At 35.7% G+C, this 26,207-nt stretch overlaps 1 protein-coding gene and 1 long non-coding RNA gene across 4 annotated transcripts in view; one reads left to right on the top strand and one right to left on the bottom strand.

Moving 5' to 3' along the window:
- Positions 1-6,029, bottom strand: part of LOC136027464 (uncharacterized) — a 50,539-nt gene extending 44,510 nt beyond the window's left edge. Inside the window, exon 1 of the long non-coding RNA XR_010617604.1 lies at positions 5,887-6,029. This is a non-coding gene — a long non-coding RNA (uncharacterized LOC136027464). The remainder of the gene's footprint in view (positions 1-5,886) is intronic.
- The window catches only part of LOC136027462 (serine/threonine-protein kinase 32A-like), a 194,768-nt gene that overhangs the window by 52,176 nt on the left and 116,385 nt on the right, over positions 1-26,207 (top strand). For 2 of the 3 annotated variants that reach the window (XM_065704751.1, XM_065704752.1), the window contains exon 3: positions 18,360-18,415. In XM_065704751.1, coding sequence (XP_065560823.1) covers positions 18,360-18,415 — 56 coding nt within the window. Of the gene's footprint in view, positions 1-17,924; positions 18,177-18,359; positions 18,416-26,207 lie in introns of those variants that run through there. The other variant, XM_065704753.1, reaches the window with a different exon arrangement.

Genomic DNA, 26,207 nt, shown 5'->3' with positions numbered 1-26,207 from the left:
TATCTTTATCTTACAAATGGGTGATTGGATCTTAATGAAACTTGATATATAGAAGAATCTTATGTCTCTGATGCCCCATTTTCAATTCGAATCGGATCCGAGAACATGGGTAGTTGTAGGGGGGAACAGAAATCGTGGAAACCAGAAGTCTTGGGAAACGCTTAGAGTGGAGAGATTCGAGTGAAACTTGATGGCAAGAATAAGCACAAGTTTTTAGATACGTGATTGACATAATTGGAACGGATCCATTTTCTTCGAGGGAGCTGGGGGTGTTAATTTGGAAAAATTAGAAAAATTGAGGTATCATTAACTGAAGAACGGGTGACCGGATCTTAATGAAATTTATATTTAGAAGGAACTTATGTCTCAGAGCTCTTATTTGAAATTTCGACCAGATTTGTTGACAAAGGAGTAAGTTGGAAGGGAAACCTGAAATCTTGGAAATTGCTTAGAGTGGATAAATCTGGATGAAACTCGGTGGGTAAAAAAGCAAATGTCGTATATAAGTGATTGATGTAACCATACTGGACATCTTGGACATCTTGGAATCAATATCAGAGGAAGCTATTGCTAGTGATATGAGAGTTAACCCATTAAAGGCAACAGTTTTAGCAATTAGTTTCATTAAAACTCCCCCTCAGTCCTCCTGTCCAATCCCCCTTGAAATGTCTGCTACAACTATGAAATTACTGGGTGTTAAAATCTAAAGCGACTTAATATGGGATCTCTGCGTTAATGATTTTTTTAAATTTTACAAATACTGCATTTCCCCTCCTCAAACTCCTTAATAAATTTAAATGTCCTAAATCACATTGTTTGAGGATTTTTCTCTCTTTTGTTTATCCTACTCTCGAATACGCTTGTCCTGTTTGGCATCCTGGCATCTCCTATGAATTGTGGGACAGAATAGGCAGTTCAAAAAACATGTCTAAAAATTATTTTCAAACAAGGTAAAGGACCTTACATTTCCCTTCTTTGGAGAAGGGAAGTCTAGTCACCCTTAAGGTAATGAGACTACAAATTTCCTTGCGTTTTGAAATTTTTTCTAGTGAACATTTACCCACCCCCACGTCAGGGGTGGATCCAGGATTATTTTGAAGGGCGGGGCGCATAATAGGTTGCTCCGATAAACTTGTGGACAAAGACATACCAGCAATTTAAAGGAAACCGCAGCAATTTCTAAGTCGTAGGTAGGTAGTGGACATGAACTTTAATTTAATATGAAATAAAAGTCAAGTAGAAATATTTATACAAAAAAAGTAAGTTTATAAGACCACTTCGACATCAAAACAATTAAAAGGCTGTGCACCCTCTACAAAAAATTGATATATTTAATTTTTTCTTCTTAATTTGTAGCATTTTCACTTCTGGCGACTATAGCGAGTTAGTTAAACTTTGTATTTTCAAAATAAATTAGTCTTAAACCATATTTTGGTATCATATATTCCTTGCAACTAATTTTGATTAAAATTTTAATAATAGTTCGTTTGATGGTGTAGCAGGAAAAATAGAACAAAGAAATAGAAATAGAATGTTTTCTTAATGTTGCTATTAGCAGCTGATACGGTCAGAATTTTGAATCTCCCCTCCTTGTTATTACGAATGAAGATTTTCAGCCCCCAGTTGGTATTTGTGGTAATACGGACGGATTCCGTTGATAAACCTAAATTTAATCAAATACTTTTTTGGCGATATGTGTCATTAATAAAACCTAACCGAGACTGCAGAAAGTAACTGAAACCTTGGTTCAAACTTGTTTGCAAAAAGAAACAGTCTTAATAATTGTAAACCTATTAAAAACTCGACTTTTAAAAATCAATTGAAAAAAAATAATTTTCGTCCCAAACCGAACCAGAGCAAACAGTTCCAACCATATATCCATTACTACGTCAGGGGGAGGGTGCCTTTCTGCATCCGCCACTGGCCTACGTTCTATTTGAACGAAAATCCGCCTTCTTGCTCCAATAAGAGTATCCACTGAAAGATACAGAAGAGCGTTCATCCTCCACATAGTTGAAATTTTAAATTAGTAACCCTCCTCTTTTCTCACTCCACTTTTAACTTGTAATTTTAATGCTTATTTTGCAATTGCAAACTTTACAATTTTTGCTAGATAAACTAAATTGTCATTTTGTTTAAATTTGTTTTCCCCGTTTTAATTTTGTACTTTTTATCATTTGGCTTTTTCACTGATTGCAATTCATAAGTTTAAATTTTTTTTTATTTTTTTATTGACACTAAAGTGTGATTTTGGTCCTTTTAGGCTTGTGATAGCCGCTTTGTAAATATAAATCTTGTCTTTTACATTTTACGAATTTTTACATTTTTTTATTGACACTAAAGTGTGATTTTGGCCCTTTTAGGCTTGTGATAGCCGCTTTGTAGAAATAAATCTTGTCTTGTCTAAATCATAGTTTGAAAATAGTGTGATAGATAATCCCTGAAAAATGACAAGAGAACAGCCAGAACTTGAAGGATGTAAGATGAGATCTTAGTACAAAGATGAGATTGCTAAAAAAAAAAAAAAAAAAAAAAAAAAAAAAAAAAAAAAAAAAAAAAAAAAAAAAAAAAAAAAAAAAAAAAAAAAAATAGCAAAGCTACTGCCGATCTTGGAGTTTGCCTATAGTTCCTGAATTAGTGATTTTGTCAGTTTTAATGTCAATAGAAATAGAAAAAAAAATCTGGTGAATATTTTGATTTAATCACACTTTAAAGCCGACAAATATAAATTATATAAAATAATTATGTAAAACCTGTTTCAGGTTTGCATTCCAGATTGCATAACTTGACACAAAAAAAAAAAAAAACTAAAGCACGCTTTCTTGCGAGCAAGCTTGGATGAGCCTGATCAATTTGTCTCTTGTCATGGCATTCCATATGTCATCCCTTAGAACAGAATCAAAAGCTATTATAAAATCTATGAATAGACACACTTTCGGTTTCTGATATCTTGCCTTGTGTCCTCTCTTCTTCTAATACACGACAAGTTAGTTTTTAGAAACTGCTAAAACTGCTCTCTCTATCCATACTTGTAAGGTTCAGCCAGAAGAGCCTGAGGTTATGAACTTGTGTGGCGTAGTTGCGGCGTAGTTTGTTGAGATCCAACCTATAGGTCGGATCTCAACAGTTCAGATTCCTTTTTGCACGCTGTGGATCTCTCTGTCTTTTCTTTTGGTTTTTCATCGTTTGTAGACTTACAGTTGTAGTTACAGGGTACACTTACAGGGTGTGTTTCTACAACTTTAGTTCTTGAAATTTCAATATTTTCCCAACCGATGGAGGCATTCAGTTTTGTTTTCTCCTTTATCTTACATTTGGCTTTTGGGTTTGGACTAGAAATATTCTGGAGTTATGATTTTATCAAGCAGATTTCGTATCAATTTCTTTTGGTAACGAACTACGTAGCTTATTCTGAACAAAGGGATATATTTTTTTTTATAATCGGAACTATATACGATATTGAAATTTGTTACTGTTTGCAAGGTTGTAATACTAGAATCTTCTAGACGTTATTATCAAACATTAAATAATCATTCAAATTTTTTAGTTTGAGAAAAAAGTGAACTATTTTTTTTATAAGACCAGTAATTTGCTATGAAAATAAAAATATTACGACTTTTTAAAGAAGTAACGCAATAGGTATTTTCCCAAATGCCAACTGTCAGCTAACTGTTACCTATAATACCATGTCATCCAAGCTTCCATTATCCGTAATAATAAATGACTGGAAATAAAAACCAATTCTAGTATACTATTGTTCGTATTGATCGATCATAGTTATTATTTCCTATATATAGGATTTGCTGACAATTTTAGAATATTGCAGGGACGAAGACCGTTATCGATACCATACCGGACGCAAAAGCCTTGCCACATCACTTATGACGTCATGGAATGAGGTCAAATGTTTTTGATTATAGTGTAACGTCATTCAAAATTATCTGCAATGACATCATTTCCCCAATAAAAATTGGCTTTTAAATCGAGTTCCCTCATTCTAGAAAAGCTATGGTATAAGCAACATGAAAAATATCTTCAACAATTGGTTATTAATCCATATGCAAAAATTAAGAAGCATTTCAGCCTTTAAGAGTGATTTACTATGTTCTGTAGAAACAAATGAAAAATTCAAAGAGCCTTCCCTTAATGGTGTTACACCTAAGAAATGGGATTTTGAGCCCGGGAATGAAGCAAAATCAACTAATAATAGGTACAAGTACAAGAAAAAGCTGTATGCAGACTTCATACCCTTTCAAAAGACCGAAGGAAATAGCGGCTGGCACCAATCTATTTGTCACTATGGTCTTCACCCGAATAAGAAGATAGAAACATGTATCTATGACAAAATAAAAAAGCCTGTTTATATGAACAAGATGTTCATTAATGTGGAATATAAGCAGCATGTAAACACTGCACCGATTATGAAAAACCTAATGATTGAAATTAATAGTCAAGTTTACCATGCATCTGGTATGATGCATCATTTAATGGATAAGATAAGGAGAATTTTTGACGATGGGCTACTTAATTGTGTGCAAAAAGCAATTAATATTTGGGATTTCAATTGGTTTTACAAATTTGTCTATGCTGGGACTATGGCAAATGCAGGTTTTTTGGATCCTTTCCAAAAGGTTGATGCCATGTATAATGTAAAATGCAATGGTAGAAGACAACTAGGTTTCAACAAATTTCAGCAAAGAGGCAAAATATCAGATTGGTATCAACCTATTCTTGGCCTTCACGAAGAACAGTGTCATCATCATGATAAAAGGCTGTTTGGCAAGCTGGGAAGCAAAATTAGCTTCAACTTTAGACGAATTCATACAAAAATTGTGGTAGGAATGAAAAATACTATTGACAAAGCTAAAACTATGATTTCTAGAACTAGATGTGATGATGAGCCTCTATTCAAGATGAACAAAGTTTCTAAGAGCAGCTGCAACTTAAAAAAGAGGTCAAAGTCATGCATAGAGATGTTTAATGATGAATACTGCTTGAGCAAGACAGTACTTGGAAAAGGACAATCAGGATTTATCCACCTTGCAAGCGAAAGAAAACCTAACGGAAGAAAAGTTGCTGTAAAAATAGTAAAACTAAAAAATGTTATGACGATCTGCGATAAAATATCCGGAATAATTATCCCGATAGAACTTTACTGGCTAAAAAAAATAAAAAATATAGAAGGCTGCCAAAAGTATATTGAATCTTACGTTGACGACGAAAATGCTGTTATTGTTACAGAATTGCCAGAAAATTCTCTTGATTTAGCTCAATTTTTAAAATACATTCTACCTGCAGCCATCAAACACGAAAAGGATATGAAACAATATAAGATAATAAGTGGGCAGTGGTGGAATGAATATGAAGTGCTTAAAATATTTGAACAAATCGTTTCAATATTTGCAAGATTAGAAGAGTCTGGAATTGCTCATAGAGACGTAAGGACGAAGAATATAATTATAAATGGTGGTTTTAAAGTGACTATAATCGATTTTGGTTCCTCCAGAGAAATGGAACAGGAAATTTCAAAACCTGGACTTGCATTTGATGTTTCTTATCCTCCTTCCGAATTGAAAAGCCATCACCTAAGCATGAAAAGAAAATACAATACTGATTATTATGATTTCATTTCAGAAAGTGATAGAAAAATAGAGGAAGAAATGATTAGAGTTTATAGAATAGGTCCAGTGACAACATAGTCCTTAGGGACAATCCTGGCACAACTTTTACAAATTAAACAGGAAGTGTTTTGGGAGTGCGCCGAAGCTTTGGAAAGTAGAATGTTTTCATCCCCAATTTCACCTCTGGCGAGGAATGTATTGTTAATGTGTTTGAGCGAGGATCCAAACAAACGGCCAAAGACCAAAGAAATTTTGGAATACTTACATTTAAATATGCCAAACGTCGTAAATACTAAAATTGAAGCATCAAAACAAATGGAAAAGGAAAAATTTCTCATCAATAGAAAATCTTGTGAGTTATACTTTACGTTGCTGATGGACAAAGAATTCAACGAAGAACAATTTCGTAAATTGGAAATAAGAAAATATTTGAATTTCAGGCGGATTAAGAATAAGGCAGTAGCTGCAGTGATAAATATTATTGACCTTGCTAGAGCTCTGATTTCTAAAGTTAGATGGTGATGATATGCTCGTACTCAAAATTAGCCCTGTTGTTGTCAAATACCTGACAGCCCTGTCGTTCATCGCTGGGGAATTATTGTGGTACAACATAGACATTATGTGCAAAAACTCGAATCAACGTCATTGTGGAAAAATCATAGTGTTAAATATAGTTAAATGTTAGCATGAAGTTACACAATGTTAAATGAAGTCTGACAAGAAATCCTGAACTTCTGAAGAATACTCTTCTTTCTCCTTTTTAACTCCAGATGTTTTAATATATCTGTGTATGGTTGATTCGGCATCATTTGAAACCCCCTCGCAAAGAGGTCACTTCTAGATTGGGAACAAATATCAAATTAAGTAGCAAGAACACGATTCAAAGGTAAGCTATTCAAAATATTGGTCCTAAAAAGAGACCTCATCTTGATTGGAGGTGACTTTTATGCCAGAACCAGGGGAAAAGTGTACGAAAAGTGTACAATCATGAGTTCACCATTAGCCACTTCTGTCTTAGAGCTAGATGTAGAAGGGAATCATGGCTTCTTCAGTTTTCTATGGCAAATGATTTTGTCATTTCCACTACCTTATTCAAACACAAGCCCAGTAATCATATGCCCAGGAGTCATATGCATTCAAGAGATGATAGGGGAAAAAATCAAGATTGATTGCATCATCATGTCCAGCTGCTGGAAAGCAACTGCTCCGAATAGTAGAACGTACGCTGGAGCAGATAGTGGCTCAAAACATGGATGATATCATCTTCTTATCAAGTTAAATCTAAAGTTGTGACTAGCAGAACACCCCAACAAGAAATCACGACAGAAATTTAACACCAATCGCTTCGAAAATTTAGGTGTAAGACAATTATTCAGTTTAAACATGTATAGTCACCTTGGGTGTTCTCTAAGTGCAAGCGACCGACGAGCAAACCGAGAGCCTGGATGAGGAGTGGGTGACCTTAAGCAATGCAATTCTTGAGGCAATAGAAGCTGAGATGGGATACCACAAAAATCTCTTCAAAAAATTGGTGTAAACGTGTAGAGTCCAGCTGGCTAAGCACAAGCAACATATATCAAACAGAAAAACGGAGTTGTTCAAGTGTCTGAGAAGAGAATATCGCCAATTCTCTAAGAATGATAAGAACTAGTACTGGGGGAAAATCCCTAAAGATATGGTAGCCGCTAACTCTAGATCCAAAAACAGTAAGATATATCAGCCCCTTAGGTCAATCAGGAGTAAATCACATAAGTACCTTCATCAAAGACAAAAACGTCAGGTTACTCTCAAATTATTCCGCAATAAGAGTTGTAGATAATCACTGCAAGGAGTATTTTGACAAACTACTTAACTAGCTCTAACTGTCAATAGCAATCGATCATTAAAAGCGGTGCCATAACCCCCTGCTGAAGCTCTGATGACCTGCAGGGCCAAAACTCATCCAGCAATAGAAACAAAGACACAAAGGTAGCTCCCCCCAATGTAAATGAAATCTGACAAGAGATCCTGAACTCCTGAGGAGGATTCTTCTTTCACCTTTTTTCAAGTTTGGATCTCTTGATGGATCATAGTATGGTGGAGTAGGGATCGACTTTGGATCCCTTGCGAAGAGGTCACTTCTAGAATGATAGTCTATCCCAGATAGAGAAGCAAGAGTTTCACTCATGGGCAACCTATTGAATATATTGATCCCAAAATGAGACATCACCTTGATTGGAGGTAATTTCAATGCCAGAATCAGGGAAAAGTATCCAATGCTAAGTCTGCCATGAGCCACTTATGTCTTTAAGCTTGATATAACAGGAAATAAAGACTTTTTCAGTTTGGCAAATTGTATGATTTGGTCATTACCAATATCTTTTTCAAACACAAACCCAGCTATAGAGCCAAATGGCATTCAAGAGATATTATAACGAAAAGCCAGATTAATTACATGCACATGTACCACCATTGGAAATCAATAGCTACAAATCTTAAATTTGAGCAGATGTTACTCAAAATATAACATATCCTAGTAAAGTTAGATCTAAAGCTGTGAACAGTAGCACGCTCAAAGAAGAAACCTTGAGAAGGATTTGACAACAATCGCTTCGAAAATCCAGGTATACGAAAGGCATTTAGTTTAGAGATGTCTACTTGCTTTGATGTACTCAAAGTGCAAGCATTCAGCGAGTAAACCCAGAGCTTTGATGAAGAGCGGGTGACCCTAGTTAATACTATCCAAAAGGTTGCAAAAGCTACGATATGATACCGTAAAATACTATCAAAAATGCCTTCAACCCTTACAGTCCAGCTGGCTAAGCACAAGCAACAAATTTCAAACAGAAAATCAAATTTGTTCAGTCGCCTGCGAAGAGAATGCATCTTGTCAGCTAAGATCTATGAGAACCAGTACCAGGAGAAAACTACCGATGACATGGAAGATGCTGGTTGAAGATTCGACAACAGCAAGATGTGTCATGTCCTAAAATCAATTGAGAGTGAATAACTTAAGGTGACTAGCACCTCCGCTGAAGATTAAGCCAGCGAGCTACTCCAGAATAATTTTAAATACGAGCAGTAAATAGTAGCTGCAAGGAGCACTTTGACAAACTCCTTAACCAGCACCAACTCTCGAGAGCAATGGATGGTAATCAGCATTGCCACTGCCCAGGCCACAGCTTTGATGACCTGCAGGAATGAAACCTAGTCAGCAGTAGGAATAAAGTCGTAGTGTGGCTTGTCCTAAGTTAAATTTAGTCCGATAAACAATTAATTTCCTGAAAAGTAATAAAACCCCTGGCTGCAATATTATCCCGGCTGAACTTGCAAAATATAGAGGGATAACACTTTTAATCAGGATCCATGAATTAACCTGTCGTATATGTGAAAAAGAAATGGTTCCCCTGGATTGGGGAGACTCTATCTTCCTTCTGCTCTTAAAAAGGGCTAAAGACAAAATGGAGGCATCACCGTGGAATCTTCTAATCTGCATTGCTGCTCAAGTATTTGCTAGTGTTCGACTACACCAAGGCATGACACCAATCAACTAGCTATTCGTCTTAAAACAAACACTTGAACATAGGGCAAAGCAACAAAAACTGACAGTGTCTGTATTCAAAGATTTTATAGCAGCTTTTGATTTTGTTTTATGCGATGGAACTTTCGGGTTTGCCATTGTAAAGTGGCTTTTTAGAGTTCATTATCATTCAGACGTAGAGCATGTTCCAAATATCTCCACCTTCTTACTCTGATGATGTGATTTACTGAAGGGTGTCTCTTCATTTTTTGGATGGACTAGTTTGTCAACTTCTATGATCGATGGATAGTAAGTACTCTTTACCAGCAATATATATTACTGACACACTCTCTTGAGAGACAAGTAAATATGACGACACTCTATAAGGAGACAGGGTATCCTTTGTGATAATGCTTGGACTATTTCTACAGCAAGGAATGGGACAATTCTTACAACATTGTATTTGACCCTCCTCACGATAAAGTGAATTTTACCATCCCCTTTGTCTTGCATACATATTTGTTCTTGAGATGCAATCCTTTAAGCCCCACGAAACAATTTCAAGACATTATTTTCTTCCCACATTGCGAACATATAAGGCTAAGAGAGGAAATCCTTTAACCGAGTTCAAGACCCAAGCAATGATTTCTTACAGATTTTTTTCTCCCTATCTAGCTCCTACACTTCCTTTTTCGAAAATAGTTCCTGACGGATTGAATAGATAAAATACCGACTGGTCTTTTTAGCTGCTTATATTGGGCATACTGACACAATAATATTTTTACCTGTTTTGCATTGAATTTTGACAATTTTGTTTTTGTTTCTGTAAATAAAAAATGACGACAACCCCATTACAATGGGAATAACAGACACTTATTTTGTCCACATGCCATTAATTATTTTTTAAACAGATTATTATTTTACCCCATATAGACATTTCAAAATAGCTTTTTCAGACAAACTTCATCCCTTTGCTTTGTGGTTTTCTAAAAGGGAACTTCATAATTCCCTCACGAGACATATTGTATTACATCATTTCTATCAAAAATTAACGTACTTGTAAATATATCCTTCAGAGTATTTTCTAGAGAAAATTGCATAGAGGATACAGTGCAAACTAAAGACTGTAATGTCTTTCTTGAATATGTTTGTAAGTCCCACACCAGAAATTTCCCATGTGCCCATTATCACTATTATGAACCTGATCAAGGAGAAAACACTTACCCTAGCATGCTTGGAAAAAAAACCTAATTTTAGATAATTTTTAAGATAGTGGTATTATCGTTGTTTTTGGGGAAAAAACCTGCTCTGCGCTTCAATTGTTGGAATAAGAAGTGAATTTGGTTTCTATGACATCAATGCAAAGACAATGGCTACTATGTAAATCCTTTAACCGAGTTCAAGACTCAAGCAATGATTTCTATCAGTTTGACCTCATCCCTTGACGTCACAAGTGATATGGCAAGGGTTTTGCGTCTTGTATGGCATCAACAAGAGTCTTCGTATTTGCAATATTCTGAAATTGTCAGCACATCTTCCTCCTTGGGTTGCGAGAGAATTACAGGAAATAATTGCAATGATTCATCATTCCGAACAATAGTATACTGGCATCAGTTTTTTTCCAATCATTTATTATTACAAATAATTGAGCTCTGATGACATTGTGCACTCGTGCACAATAGAGAGAGCAGTGTCCGAAATCTCTGCAAACTAACTTGTCGTGTACGAGAAGAAGAGAGGGACACAAGGCAAAACATCAGAAACCAAAAGTGTGTCTATTCTTAGATTTTATAATAGATTTGATTGAGCTCTGATGACATTGTGCACTCGTGCACAATGTGCACAAGTTCATAACCTCAGACTCTTCTGGCTGAACCTTACAAGTATGGATAGAGAGAGCAGTGTCCGAAATCTCTGCAAACTAACTTGTCGTGTACGAGAAGAAGAGAGGACACAAGGCAAAACATCAGAAACCAAAAGTGTGTCTATTCATAGATGTTATAATAGATTTTGATTCTGTTCTATGGGATGACATCTGGAATGCCATGACACAAGACAAATTGGTCAGACTTATCCAAGCTTGCTACCAGTAGATGCAAGCCCAAATTCATATAGATGCGTAGCTCTCCTAATGCTCGAAATTGAATTTATGTCCGACAGGGATCCATATCGTTTCCTGTGTTATTTAGTTTCGCTGTCGAATTTGTTGAGTCCGAAGTCAAAAGTCGCAATCATATGACCAGAGCAATGACGAATTTTTGAGGCATTGAAGAAAGTCACAGTTTGTTACCGAAGATTTAGACTGTGCAGAAAATACTTAGCTGAATCTCGTTCAGAAGTGTGATTCATTCTATCAAAAGATAGCCTGATTCATACTATGTTCTGATTGACGTGAAGACAAGCTCCTCGAAGTCAAAGCTCACGGTGGGAATATCACCTAAGATATCCCTCCCACAGAAAAAAATGATAAAATTTATATATTATCACCTATGAGCTTTTGATTTGAACTTTCACGAACGAGAATCTAAACAGTTCATTAGCATGATGTTTAGTTATGGCCTATTCCCTGTAATTAATGTTTCTAGGGTAACTGTAACTAGTACGACATTGGTTTATAATATTTACTAGGTTGGTTTATATATAATGTTTACTAGGGTAACTGTAACTAGTACGACATTGGTTTATAATATTTTTGTGAATGTAAAGCAAAATTTGATGTATTCTCGAACGTGAGTGATAATTATCAATCCATCCGATCACTTCAGGACTATGGCTACCTGTGAAGCAAGGGGACTCAGTCCTCATGATTCTGGGACCAAGAAAGATCGTACTTATTTTAATTAGCGGCCTTTATCTAAGTTTAAAAATGATGAGAATATAGAATGGAATTTTCTAAATGAGTGTAAATCTTACAATGAAAAAAAAATGAGCGAAATTATGATAAGATGATTTTTTTGCTCGATTGGGTGTCACTAACACTCCTTGGGTGTCCCCTAAAACTAACACTCCTAGGAAACCTTGGATGACAAAAGCACTTCTAAGATCTCTGACAAAAAGGTAAATCCTCTATATGGTCAGTGGTCTCAGTGACCGGTGAAACAGATCGACAAATTTATAAAAAGTATAAATTTGCATTAAATAAGTTGCAGCGGAAAACAAAAAATAAGTATTTTAAAAAAAGTTCCAAGAAAATCACGGAGTTCCTGCTAAAATTCGGGAGACCATGAGGTTAGTTATTGGAGTAAATACAAAGTTGTTTTGCCCTCAGACAATAAAAATTGCGAGGCACCAGATCTAGTAAATGATTTGGCCCAACATTTTACGGAAGTAGGTGAGAGGGTGAAATTATCAATAGGAATCAGTATCAGTGATGAAACTTTCGAACAGCACCTACACCTAAAGTCAAGTGATACTAGTCTTCGACTTCGGCCGACTTCGATGCATTTGGTGAATGAAAAAATTAGTGGTATTCAAAATGGAGCAGGAGGAGCAGAATTTCTATGATAAAAGTAACAAGTCTTATCTTACCTGTGATTCTTGCAGATTGTGTATCATTAACAAATGGCTGTTTCAAAGAAGGAAAATTCCTTGACTATCTCAAGAAAGCTAGACTTGTACCTTTGGTGACCGAAGTGATTTCAACAACTATAGACCGATCTAACTACCGACTTTATCATAGGTTTTTGAAAAGATAATGCACATCCAAGTAACTGAATTTCTGGAAAAAAATAAATTTTTTTTACAAGAACCAATTTGGATTTAGGAGAGGTTTTTATGCATAACATACTATAGAATTTCTGACAACTACAATAAATGTCACGCTTAATGACAAGCTTAAAGTTGCAGCTATTTCTTTGGTCCTCAAGGCTTCTGATACAGTAGACTCAACAGGCAATTTCTGAGTTGGTGACGAATCTTGGTGAAAAAACTGCAAATTAGAAACCAAGGAAATTACTTGTTCTTTTTGCCGACGACACCAACCATTCAGTTATGGCACCTACTGAGAGCCATTTTTTGTCCTTGGTGAAGGAAAATATGATTCGCATAGAGATATGGATTAGACTTAACCAGCTCAAAACTAATTACAACAGGTCTGCCTTTATTATTTTTGTACGATCGGCAAACTATTACCTATGGCTGAAAGAACTTGATATTGGCGAATCGGTAATGTCACAAAGAAAAGCTGTGAAATATCTAGGCCTTCTGATTGATGAAACAATGTGTTTTTCAGAACACATTCAGTGCATATCGTCGGAGATTGCAAGAAACGTGGTATTGTTAAGAAAATTGAAATACCAGTTTCCTCAAAAACTGTCACGGCTACTTTATTTCTGACTGATTCATCCATATTTGTCATATTGTTGTTCGGTATGGCCTAATGCATTTGCGACCCATCTTAAGTAGTTGCTGTCATTACACATCAAAAGGTGAGAGTGATGTATGTGGTTGAGAGCAAAACTTCTCTAAGATCCATCTATTCTTGCATCCAAATACTGCCGTTCTCTGGATTAAGTAAGTTTTAGATTTTCTGGATTAAGTAAGTTTAAGATTTTGTTTATGTTTGGTATTATAAATCATTTTGTTCTGGTTTGGTTTCGAAAAATGTTTCTAATGCTGCGGATCTGTACAGTTACGGAACCAGACAGGTAAGCCAGTAAAGGTGACCGCTGAAGGTGTCGACAAGGTCGGCATTTTCCAGTCGTCATGCTCTTCCAGCACAGTGGAATGGGTTACCTTCTTTGTTAAAAATGAGCTAGATAGGAGTGATTTCCATTGCCAGTTGAGACGTCATTGCCTTTATGAACATGGGTTTTATTAATTTTTTTTCTCTCTCTTGAGGAGAATCATAACATTGTGTTGGGGTGTTGATAGATGGAAAGTGTGGTAACCCGATGCATTTATGTAATGTAGAGTATTCTGTCAGTAGGTATACATGACCATAATACTGATCTTCATGCTTTTTCTATATAAATTAGCTATGTAATATAGATCTCCATGATTAAAAAAAAATATAATATTACACTAAAGCCTTACGGCTCTGTAAGGCTTTTTTACGGCTCCTTAGGGAAATTACAATCTGAAAAAGAATACAAGGAGACGTATCATTCATAACTAACAAAGCTTTCACTTTTACCAGCAAAAGCTAGTTTTTGTGAAAATCACCAAATAACTGCAGCATATTCTCATATCCAGGTGAAAATTTCATGCTTAACAACAGCATGATTCTACTTCACTAAAGTTTATATAAGAATTTTCAAAATCAAACAGTTCGTGGTAACGAACTGTAGTAAGGAGCGATCCGGCTCAATATTAACCAAAACTCTAAAAAATTGAATTTTGATATCAATAGCTACATCAAAAGAATCGCATTTTAATGCTGATTTTAAATATATAAGTTTCATCAAGTTTAGTCTTACCCATCAAAAGTTACGAGCCTGAGAAAATTGCCTTATTTAGGAAAATAGGGGGAAACACCCCCTAAAAGTCGTAGGATCTTAACGAAAATGACACCATCAGATTCAGCGTATCAGAGAACCCTACTGTAGAAGTTTCAAGCTCCTATCTACAAAAATGTGGAATTTTGAATTTTTTGCCAGAAGACAAATCACGGGTGCGTGTTTATTTGTTTTTTTTTTTTTTTTTTTTTTTTTTTTTTTTTTTTTTTTTTTCTTTTCCCCAGGGGTCATCGTATCGACCAAGTGGTCCTAGAATGTCGCAAGAGGGCTCATTCTAACGGAAATGAAAAGTTCTAGTGCCCTTTTTAAGTGACCAAAAAAATTGGAGGGCACCTAGGCCCCCTTCCACGCTCATTTTTTCTCCAAAGTCAACAGATCAAAATTTTGAGATAGCCATTTTGTTCCGCATAGTCAAACACCATAATAACTATGTCTTTGGGAATGACTTACTCCCCCAAAGTCCCTGGGGGTGGGGCTGCAACTTACAAACTTCGACCAGTGTTTACATATAATAATGGTTATTGGGAAGTGTACAGTCGGTTTCAGGGGATTTTTTTTGGTTTTGGGGGTGGGGTTGAGGGGAGGGGGCTATGTGGGAGGATCTTTCCATGGAGAAATGTGTCATGGGGGAACAGAAATTCAATGAAAAGGGCGCAGGATTTTCTAAAATTACTATAAAAAAACAATGAAAAAATAAACATGGAAATTTTTTTTTCAATTGAAAGTAAAGAGTAGCATTGAAACTTAAAACGAACAGAGATTATTACGCATGTGAGGAGTTCTAAAAATACTTTAGCATAAAGAGCGAGGTATTTAGGAGGAGATAAATACCTCACTCTTTATGCTATAGTATTTTTAGTAATTTCAACTATTCATTCTACGGCCTTTCTGATTCAGGGGTCATTCTTAAAGAATTGGGACAAAACTTGCGATTTAGTGTAAAGAACGAGGTATTAACGAGGGTACAAACCCTCTCATATACATAATAAAAATTAAAGAATATAAAAGTTTGTTACGTAAGATAATTCTTAAGTTACGTATATTTTTTACTAATAGAAAAATTCGTTAAAACTAAAAATTTATAGTTACCTTTTTATGTAACCGAAAAATTGCATGGCAACTAGGCCTCCTTTCCCATCCCTTATTTCTCAAAATCGTCTGATCAAAACTAAGAGAAAGCCATTTAGCCAAAAAAGGAATTAATATTCAAATTTCATTTTAATAATTTATGTGTGGAGAGCCAAAATCAAACATGCATTAATTCAAAAACGTTCAGAAATTACATAAAAAAAACTAGTTTTTTAACTGAAAGTAAGGAGCGACATTAAAACTTAAAACGAACAGAAATTACTCCGTATATGAAATGGGTTGTCCCCTCCGCAATCCCTCGCTCTTTACGCTAAAGTTTGACTCTTTGCCACAATTCTGCTTTTTAATACAATTAAAAGCTTTAGCGTAAAGAGCGAGGGATTGCGGAGGGGACAACCCATTTCATATACGGAGTAATTTCTGTTCGTTTTAAGTTTTAATGTCGCTCCTTACTTTCAGTTAAAAAAACTAGTTTTTTTTATGTAATACGCACTAAAGCCAAAGGGTTTCTATCACTTGCTATATTTGCTGACAAAACTTCTTTAAAATGAAACGGTCGGTGCTCTAATTCAATAATTGACATTTATTGTCGAAAATGAGCCCGAATAAATAAAGCCAGAAAAAAAATTATACCTGGAAAAATAATATGGAAGAAAATAAGAAGAAAAAAAAGAGAGAAAAACAGCATAAAAAGAAAATTTCATATCTTATTATTTGTGTAGATAGCTCTTCGGGCAGTTTCACAGGTATGTTTCTACTGTCTGTTTATGCATATTTCCCTCCAAACCGACCCCTAGCTATGAAAAAAGGATTTCAACATCGCTTTGTAAGTGATTCTGACACAAAATACCAAAACCAGATAAACAGTAATTCCCTTTAAAAAAAATGGGTTCAATAATACAAATGCTCCAAGGTTTAAATCAAGCTTTTTGGAACCAGTATCCTGGTCATATTTAATGTTTTAATAGTATAGGGTATTTGTTTTAAAAAATACTTTTCAATAATTTTTTAAGATTAAAATCGTTCTGAATCTGTCTTCTTCAAATTAATCATTACGAAAATGGAGTCAGATTTAAAAGCTTCAAAAGCTTTTTTAAAAGTTATACTGATAAACCTTGATTAGGTAGGTAGGTAGGTAGGTCGGTTTAATTTTTATCCACAATATAAACATAAATAAAAATGACACGAATAAACTATTGCAGCAAAAAGAAAGTCCTAAGGACTTGTGCTGCAAATTCATATTACGATTTATATCTTATAAAGAAATGTCCAAACATAACATCTCATGATTATCCACCTAGCCCATCTTATATATAGATAGATAGATAGATAGTTTATTTTAGCCCACCATCAGAAGAACAACATGGCGGAGTATAAAGAAAAAAAAATAAAAACGAAAAAGGCGAAAAACAATACTTCAAGATTAAACGATTAGAATCCATTCACAATATACATTCACAGCTCATATATGACGTGCAACGGATGGAAACCATAAAGGTGCTCAAGGGTACCTTTTTTAGCATTAGTTTCCTGCTCTGCCACAGCTTCATGGGGATCTGGAATTTGATACTTATTCAAAATAAACGAGTTTCTCTCGAATACCTATCAAAAACTTCAAATATCTATAAAACGCGAACCTAACTTTTAGTCTCTCTGTTTCTGTGAACCATTCCAAAAGCGGAGAAAGGTAAAGGACATGTGGTATAGCCACTGCTCTGTACATCCTCGCCAATATTTGCCGATTGTAAGAATACTTCAGCGGGGCTAGTTTAGCATGCCTCACTCGCAGGTTAGACACAAAGGTATCAAGGCAAAGAGTTCTTGTAGTTTTCTTATCTCAGCCGTACCGAATACCTAAATATTTGAGCGAAGGTGACGGTGGGATAAAAGCACCATCCACGGATGCAGTTGGTGCTGTTGCCTCTTGTTTCACAGAGCTGAAAACCAGAAATTGAGTTTTCTGGCCATTAGCTTGTAGACCAATAGCGCTATAACCAGATACAAGCTCATGTAAATTATCCGGCAGTACACTCAATGAGAAACTCAACATAAGTAAATTATCAGCATAGCTTATTAAACTCAAATCACAAGTATCAAATCTTAGCCCGTCAGAAATTTGTTCGTCAGAAATATAAGAAACAACAACACATACACATTAACAAAATGCAACAAAATAATCCTATTAAATATTATTTACCGGTTTCAGCACCCACCCCACACCAATAAACTACAAAAAAGACATCAAAAACTTCCTGCCCTTCAAAATATATTGGTTAAATAAAATGTTTTCAATTTATTTTTAAACCCGTATAAAGTGACAGACTCCCTGATTGCCAGCTGGCAGACTATTCTAAACAAAAGGCCCCAGAGTATGAACCACACATGATGATCGGACTGTTTTTCTTTTTTCATGACTTAAAAGTTGTGAATTTCTTGTGTTGTAATTATGGTGCTACTGATTGAGTCATAAAGAATTTTAACAACTTTTCTATTTGGACAATAAATTCCAAGGTAAAACTCTTCAAGTTTAAAAATCGTTTAGACACACATTTTACCTAAAAATAAACGAATTGACGGGGTTACTAGTTCACTAGTTCACTAGTTCAAACTATTTACAATAGCATAGTGTCCTAGTTAAGGGAACATTCAACTAACGATTAATATCCTGTAATTTCATAAATGTTATATTTTTAGTTTCACTGGATAGCTTTGAAGTTTTGCGTGCAATTGGTAAAGGCAGTTTTGGAAAAGTAAGTACCATTTCCAATCGTTTCCCTTTTGTTGTGTACCAGGACCATCAGATTTGCTTACAAAATTTCTTAAATACGGTAGATTGATTTTGAATATTTATTCAGTTGTAAATCATTCTATAAGGGCTTTAGGAAGCTCTTACACACTAACTCACAATTTAAATAAGGCTGTTCAGCTGAAAATGAAAGAAAAGCAGCGTTTTCAAAGTAGTGTCACATGGGACATGTTTTACACAATAAAGTTTCTTTAAAACGCACTTTACAGATTTTGGCTGTTATATATCATGGCTCATTGTTTACTAGATTGCAGCTACTATTGTGCTGAAAAATAAGCGTATCGCATCACAGGTTGAATTTAAAAAAAAAAATGCTTTGAACTATGTATTTAACAAAAAGAGTGTTAGATCAGTAAAATAAATAATCGAATATGTACTGCTCTCATTTATTGAAGATAAGGTGGATAATGATGCAAATCAGTTCGGTTTTAAGTCACGTATGCCCACCGTATACTTGCAACAGTGTTACAAGAAACATATCAAACAGTTCGTGGTAACGAACTGTAGTAAGGAGTGACCTGGCTCAATAGTAACCAAAACTCTAAAAAATGGAGTTTTGATACCAATAGCTACATCAAAAGAATCACATTTTAATGCTGATTTTAAATATATAAGTTTTATCAAGTTTAGTTATACCCATCAAAAGTTACGAGTCTGAGAAAATTTGCCTTATTTTAGAAAATAGGAGGAAACACCCCCTAAAGGTGATACGATCTTCACGAAAATCACACCATCAGATTCAGTGTATCAGAGAACCCTATTGTAGAAGTTTCAAGCTCCTATCTACGAAAATGTGGAATTTTGTATTTTTTGCCAGAAGGCAGATCACGGATGCGTGTTTATTTGTTTGTTTGTTTTTTGTTGTTGTTGTTTTTGTTTTGTTTTTCCAGGGGTGATCGTATCAACCCAGTGGTCCTAGAATCTTGCGAGAGGGTTCATTCTAACGGAAATGAAAACTTCTAGTGCCCTTTTTAAGTGACAAAAAAAAATGGAGGGCACCTAGGCCCCCTCCCACGTTAATTATTTTCCCAAAGTCAACGGATCAAAATTCTGAGATTTCCATTTTATTCAGCGTAGTCACAAAACCTTATAACTATGTCTTTGGGGATGACTTACTCCCATACAGTCCCCGTGGGAGGGGCTACAAGTTACAAACTTTGACCAGTGCTTGCATATAGTAATGGTTATTGGGAAGTGTACAGACGTTTTCAGGGGGATTTTTTGGTTGGGGGAGGGGTTGACAAGAGGGGGATAAGTTGGGGGAGCTTTCCATCGAGAACTTTGTCATGGGGGAAGAAAATTTCCATGAAGGGAGCGCAAGATTTTCTAGCATTATTTAAAAAAAAACAATGAAAAAATACATATGTAAAGTTTTTTTAACTGGAAGTAAGGAGCAGCATTAAAGCTTAAAACGAACAGAAATTATTCTGCATATGAGGGGCTCACCTCCTCCTAATACCCCGCTCTTTACGCTAAATTATTTTTAGTGATTTAAACTATTTGTTCTACGGCTTTTGTGATTCTGGGGTCATTCTTATTGAATTGGGACAAAATTTAATCTTTAGTGTAAAGAGCGAGGTACTGACTAGGGGGTGAACCCCTTATATATTTAATAAAAACATGAGATTGCAAAAGTGCGTTACGTAAGCTGATTCATTAGTTACGTTTATCTTTTACTAATAAAACAATTCGTAAAAATTAAAAGTTGTAGTTGCCTTTTTAAGTAGCCAAAAAATAGCAGGGCAACTAGGCTTCCTCCACCGTTCCCTTTTTTCTCGAAATCATTCGATCAAAACTATGAGATAGCCATTTAGCCAAAAAAAAAAAAAATAAACTTGCAAATTTCGTGTTAATTATTCCTCTGCGGAGAGCCAAAATCAAAACATGCATTGATTCAAAAACGTTCAGAAATTAAATAAAAAAACAATTTTTTTTAGCTGAAATTAAGGAGCGACATTAAAACTTAAAACGAACTGAAATTACTTCGTATATGAAAGGGGCTGCTTCCTCATCAACGCCCCGATCTTTACGCTATAGTTAATTACTGTTTTAAAAAGCAGAGTTGAGAGAAAGAGTCAAACTTTAGCGTAAAGAGCGGGGCGTTGATGAGGAAGCAGCCCTTTTCAAATACGAAGTAATTTCTGTTCGTTTTAAGTTTTAATGTCGCTCCTTAATTTCAGCTAAAAAAACTTGTTTTTTTATTTAGTCGTTTAAAAAACGGAAGTTCCTTTTTGTGCGTTAGACTTATCTAAAGCTTTCGATACTGTTTGTCGCTCTCAAGCATGACTTTCTCTGGCACGTCCGAGTGTGAATAGTTCAGTTATCTCTGTATTTCGATTTTAGTAAAATTTCCCGTTAGACCTGGGGTCCGTCAGGGTGGTGTGTTTTCACCTCGTATTTTTAAAGATTGTTTATTAAATGTTCTTAACAAGATACCGTTTTCATACTCTTCAGGGTTGTGAAATGTCTCCTATATTGCATATGCGGATGATCTTCAGCTTGTTAGCAGGTCCAACTATACTTTAACGAAGTCTATGTTTCTTGTATCGTGGTTGTATGGGGAAATTGGATTAAGCCTCAACATAAACGCGAATTTTTAGTGTTCAATTCAAGATCTTCTGCAAGCCGCTTAATTGCAGTTTATTATCTATAAAATATATCGAATCTTTCTGATGGCTTATGATTAATATTTGCAAATCGCTTACGTTATTTCGTTTCCGGGCATTGAGTGATATTAAAGAGAAGCTTAAACTGGGTTACGCGAAAACTGTCCCCAACAGCGGAAGATATAACAGAAAAGCACTGGCTAAATTGTACTCGAGCTTTTGTGACCATGCGATTTTGTTCCCAGCTGGCCTTCATATCCTTTTTGACTAGGGGGTATTAGCGATATTAAAATAGTGTATTTTCAATATTGCAAGTTTTTATTGTATCTGCCCCGCAGATACAATAATAGAAAGATTATGCGGATTTTTGGTGCTCCAGATATTGTAAGTTGTTTTGTCAGTCAAAGTAGCCGTCTTCAAGAGAATATTTATGCCACCTTGGGTGTTAACCACCCTCTTGTCCGGGTAGCCATAGCACATTGAGTGTAATATTTATTTATTTGGGTTGATGTTAAATGCATTTTTTTTCCTCTTTTATTCTGTTACTCCACTTCATTTTCTCTATAGTGGGTAATAAATAAATACTATATTATTATTATTAAACTTGGTTGTGTAGTACCCAGGTCAGGGCTTTGTTTATATCTAAAGTGCGGACAACAGTTTTCTAAATTAGGAACTAAGGAAATTTTAAGGTGTCTTAAACCGTGGAAGCCTATTGCCAATTTCGATGCCCAGGAAAGTTAAAGAAGTGCAGACTGCCTCTTACTACCTCAATTTATCCCCTCTCCCCGCCAACAGCATGGGCAAATACTACTACTACTACTAACAACTCACCGCAGCACCAAGCTGCCTGAGGTCTACACAGCTACGCACGCTCCTCCTCCATCCCAATGTATTCAAATCCTCCCTATTTACACCCTCCCAAGAAGTTCCCATTTCCTTCAAATCTTTCTTTATGACGACCTCAATTACCTTCCACCCCAAATGAGGACAAACTGCTTTCCGTTTAGCCCTAGACGGTTGGCCAAAAGGACAATCTTTGGCACTCTGTCATCCTTTATCCGCACACCATGTTCTATCGATCTAAAAAAAAATTTCATTTTAGCCCTAGAAAGCGTGATTGAACCATATTTTTCGTGGAGCCTACTGTTTGAAATACGGTTAGTCAGCCAGGTACCCAGAAAAATCCATAGGCAATTTCTCTGAAAAACATCTAGCAAATCTTCATCCAATTTTCTGAGCACCCAAGCTTCAAAGCCATATTTGACCTCTGTCAGCACTGTAGCTTCTAATATTCTAATCTTGGTTTGCAGACTTATCTTCCTATTCTTCCAAACTTTTTTTTAACTGTGAAAAAACACCCTGGGCCTTGGCTATTCTACTTTTAACATCTTCACTGCTACCATCATCTTAACTAATTAAACTAACAAGGTAAGTGAAGCTGCCCACCTGATCAATCGTTTTCATTACCCAACGCCACCTTTTCATCTTCACTTATTCCTAGCCTCAGTGACTTAGTCTTCTTAAACATAATTTTCAAACCTATTATAGCACCCTTAACTCGCAAAACCACTCAAAGCTCATTAATTTTGCTCATAATTTCATCTAGGATGCTTAAATCATCAGCATAATCTAATTCCAGAAGAGTTTCTGTGCTTTTTAAGACAAAGTCTATTAAACTGATCCATTTAAAGGAGGATATAACACAACTCCTGGTTAATACAAAAGCAGCTACTAACCTCATTTCCCACCTTAACCACAGCAGTGGTATTCTCGTACAAAGCACTAATAACTTTAATGTATTTGTCCGGTATACCATACAAGGATAAGACCTTTGCTAAAGCTTTTCAATCAACAGAATCGAACGCTTGCTCATAATCTATAAAACCGAAAACCAAAGGTGTTTGACAAATCAGGCACTTCTCAATTGGCAACATAAGAGTGAAAATTTGTTCGTTACATCCGCTACCTTTTTGAAAACCTCGCTGTTCTTCTCTTAAAACTTTGTCTGCAGCATCTCTCAGTCTAAGAAGTGTTATATTACTAAGTAATTTGTTAATTATGCTTCGATAATTGCTGCGCACACTCTTTTTGCGTCTCTTATGCAGTGGTATAATTAAGGTTTTCTTAAAATCGTTAGGTACTTCCCCTTTTCTCAAAATTTATATTCATAATCTTCAATAACTTATTCCTAACCTCAGAGGCCAACATATAAAAAAAACTCATTTACCACGCTATCAGCACCTGGAGCCTTATTATTTTTTTAAATTCTTTTAGTACTGTCGCTAATTCTTCCTTATAAAACAAACCTTCCTTCACATCCAAGGTATCACAAACTTCATTTTCATCTATATCTTTTCCTGCAACTCCATCTCGGTTTACCACATTATTCCAACTTTTTCCTACTATTTGTCACCCCGTTCCTTATCTTTAGTTAAATAAAAAAAACAAGTTTTTATAACTGAAAGTAAGGAGTGACATTAAAACTTGAAACAAACAGATAATACCCCGTATATGAAAGGGGCTGTTCTCTCCTCAACGCCCCGCTCTTTGCGCTACAGTTTGACTCTTTATCTCAATTCTACTTTTTAAAACAGTAAAAACTTTGGCGTAGAGAGCGTGGCGTTAAGGAGGGAACAGCCCCTTTGGATGGATATGTGTTTGTTTGTTTTGTTGTTGTTGTTTTTTCCCCAGAAGTTATTATATCAACCCATTAGTCTTAAAATGTCGCGGGAGGGCTCATTCTGAAGGAAATTGAAAGTTGTAGTGCCCTTTTTAAGTGATCAAAAATTGGATGGTTCCTAGGCTCCTTCCAACGCTCATTTTTCCCAAAATCACCAGATCAAAAGTAAGAGATAGCCATTTTTTTCAGCATAGTAAAAACATAATAATTATGCATTTGGAAACGACTTAATCGCCCACAGTCCCCGGTGGAGGGGCTGCAAGTTACAAACTTAGACGATTGTTTACATATAGTAATGGTTATTGGGAAGCGTACAGATGTTTTCAGGGGGATTTTTTCACGTTGGGAAGGGGGTTATGTGGGATGTTCCCTCCATGGAGGAATTTATCATGAGGGAAGAAAATTTCCATGAAGAAGGCGCAGGATTTTCCAGCAGTATTAAAAAAAACAACAATGAGAAAGCAAATAAAAAAAGGGTTTTTGCAGCTGGAAGTAAGGAGCAGCAGCAAAACGAGCAGAAAATATTACGCATATAAGGGTGTTCGTCTCCTCGAAAATACCTTACTCTTTGCACAAAAGTATTTTTAGTAAATTCAACTATTTAATCTGTGGCCTTTGTGATGCAAGGGATAATTCTTAAAGAATTGGGACGAAATTCAAGCTTTAGTGTAAAGCGTGAGGTACTGACTAGGGGGCGAACCCCTTTATATACGTAACAAAAATACACAAATATAGAAGTCCGTTACGTAAGTTAACTCGTAAGTTAACTTATTTATTACAAAGAAAACCCTTCAAAAAAATAAGAAGTTCTAGTTGTATTTTTAAGTAACCAAAAATGGGAGGGCAACTAGGCCTCTTCGCTCACCTTTTAAAAAAATCAAAATTGTCCCATCAAAACTACGAGAAAAGCCATTTAGCCAAAAAATAATTAATAAAACAAGGTTCTTTAAGTGCAAGCAAATAACATTTTCTATTGAGAAAGACTACGTATTGTTGGCATTTCAGTAAATTTCATTATTTCATTGGTATTTCATTCGTATTTCAGTATTTCAGTAAGCATTTGTTTCTATTTTTAATAATTTTTAAAAAAGAATCCACTTTTAGCTTACAGATGTTATAATACATTTGATTAGCTTCTTTTCTTCCACATATATAAAACAATGAAGGTTAGATTGTGCAAGTTATTCAAAAAGTGTATTCAACAGACTACATGATAGCAGTGCTAAAATAGAGAAAACAGAGAATGCTATCCACAGTGTCCATGCGAAGAAGGGCCCTTTAAATCATTGGACAGTTGTTTTTTTTACATAGTTTCGTAAAACAATCGCATTCTTTCTTACTTCTGAAGAAAAACGAACCTACCCTTAAAGAATAGGGTAAAATAATACTTAAGTAATTCAAATTGAGTACATCAGAGTTGACTTAACTTACTTAGTACTAAACAACTTAAGTACTTAAGTACTTCAACTTCAGTAAAGCTGAGCAATAAATAAAGACAAGGAAATATAATATCTGGTAAGACTGTCAAGGAGGCACACTCGTGCCTCTATAAAGAGGCGACCCACGACAATGTTAAGCGACCTTCGGTTCCAGTGGTTGCAGAGGGACGGGGAGGGATGCATTTCGTATCCCGAGCTCCAACTAAGAAACCTGCCAAATTTCATCACCCTCCAACTTTTCCTTCATGGGGAAAATCTGGCCGAAAGTTTCGACCCGTCAACCCCAGCCCCCCTTTAACGTTGTCCGATCGGGCTGAAATTCACAAGTTAAGGTTCACTAGTGCCCAGGAGCTTATCCGCGAAATTTCAGCTCGATCCGATAACTCCTTCCCTGTTTTCCAAAAACCACGCATAGCCACTTAAAATTCATTTTCTTTTTTTTCCTAGACGCCTACAGGTCACAGCCGACATCAGATCTGGGTGTACGAAGACTCATTCGATGCGGAATTCTCCGAGTAATTTTCCTGGAAAGTTTCGTAGGAAAATCTTAACCCCCCGAAAGTTTCGACCCCCAACCCTACCTCCCCTTTTAACGTTGTCCGATCGGGCTGAAATTCACAAGTTAAGGTCCCCTACGGCCCAGGAGCTTATCCGCGAAATTTCAGCTGGATCCGATAACTCCTTCCCTGTTTTCCAGAAACCACGCATTAGCTACTTAATTAACGCATTTCTCTCCATAAGAGCCTATGTTAATTTGAAATTTTTAAAAATTATTGAGAAGTTATATTTACACACATGCAAGTGATTAGCTCAGTCGGTAGAGCGTGGGACTTTTAATTCTCTGATCAAGGGTTCAAGTCCCTTACGGGCGGTTTTTTTAACAACATCAAAATAAAAGTGTATAATTTTGTTAACACCTGGACTGCTTATCATTTGAGAGATAACAGAATATTAGCTTCTTATGAGCAAAAGAAACATTTCGGTCATTCTATCTATTTTTTTTCTATT

Source organism: Artemia franciscana, chromosome 5 (assembly GCF_032884065.1).
Source record: "Artemia franciscana chromosome 5, ASM3288406v1, whole genome shotgun sequence".
NCBI classification, from domain to species: domain Eukaryota; kingdom Metazoa; phylum Arthropoda; class Branchiopoda; order Anostraca; family Artemiidae; genus Artemia; species Artemia franciscana.
This window is presented reverse-complemented; position numbering and strand designations above follow the sequence as displayed.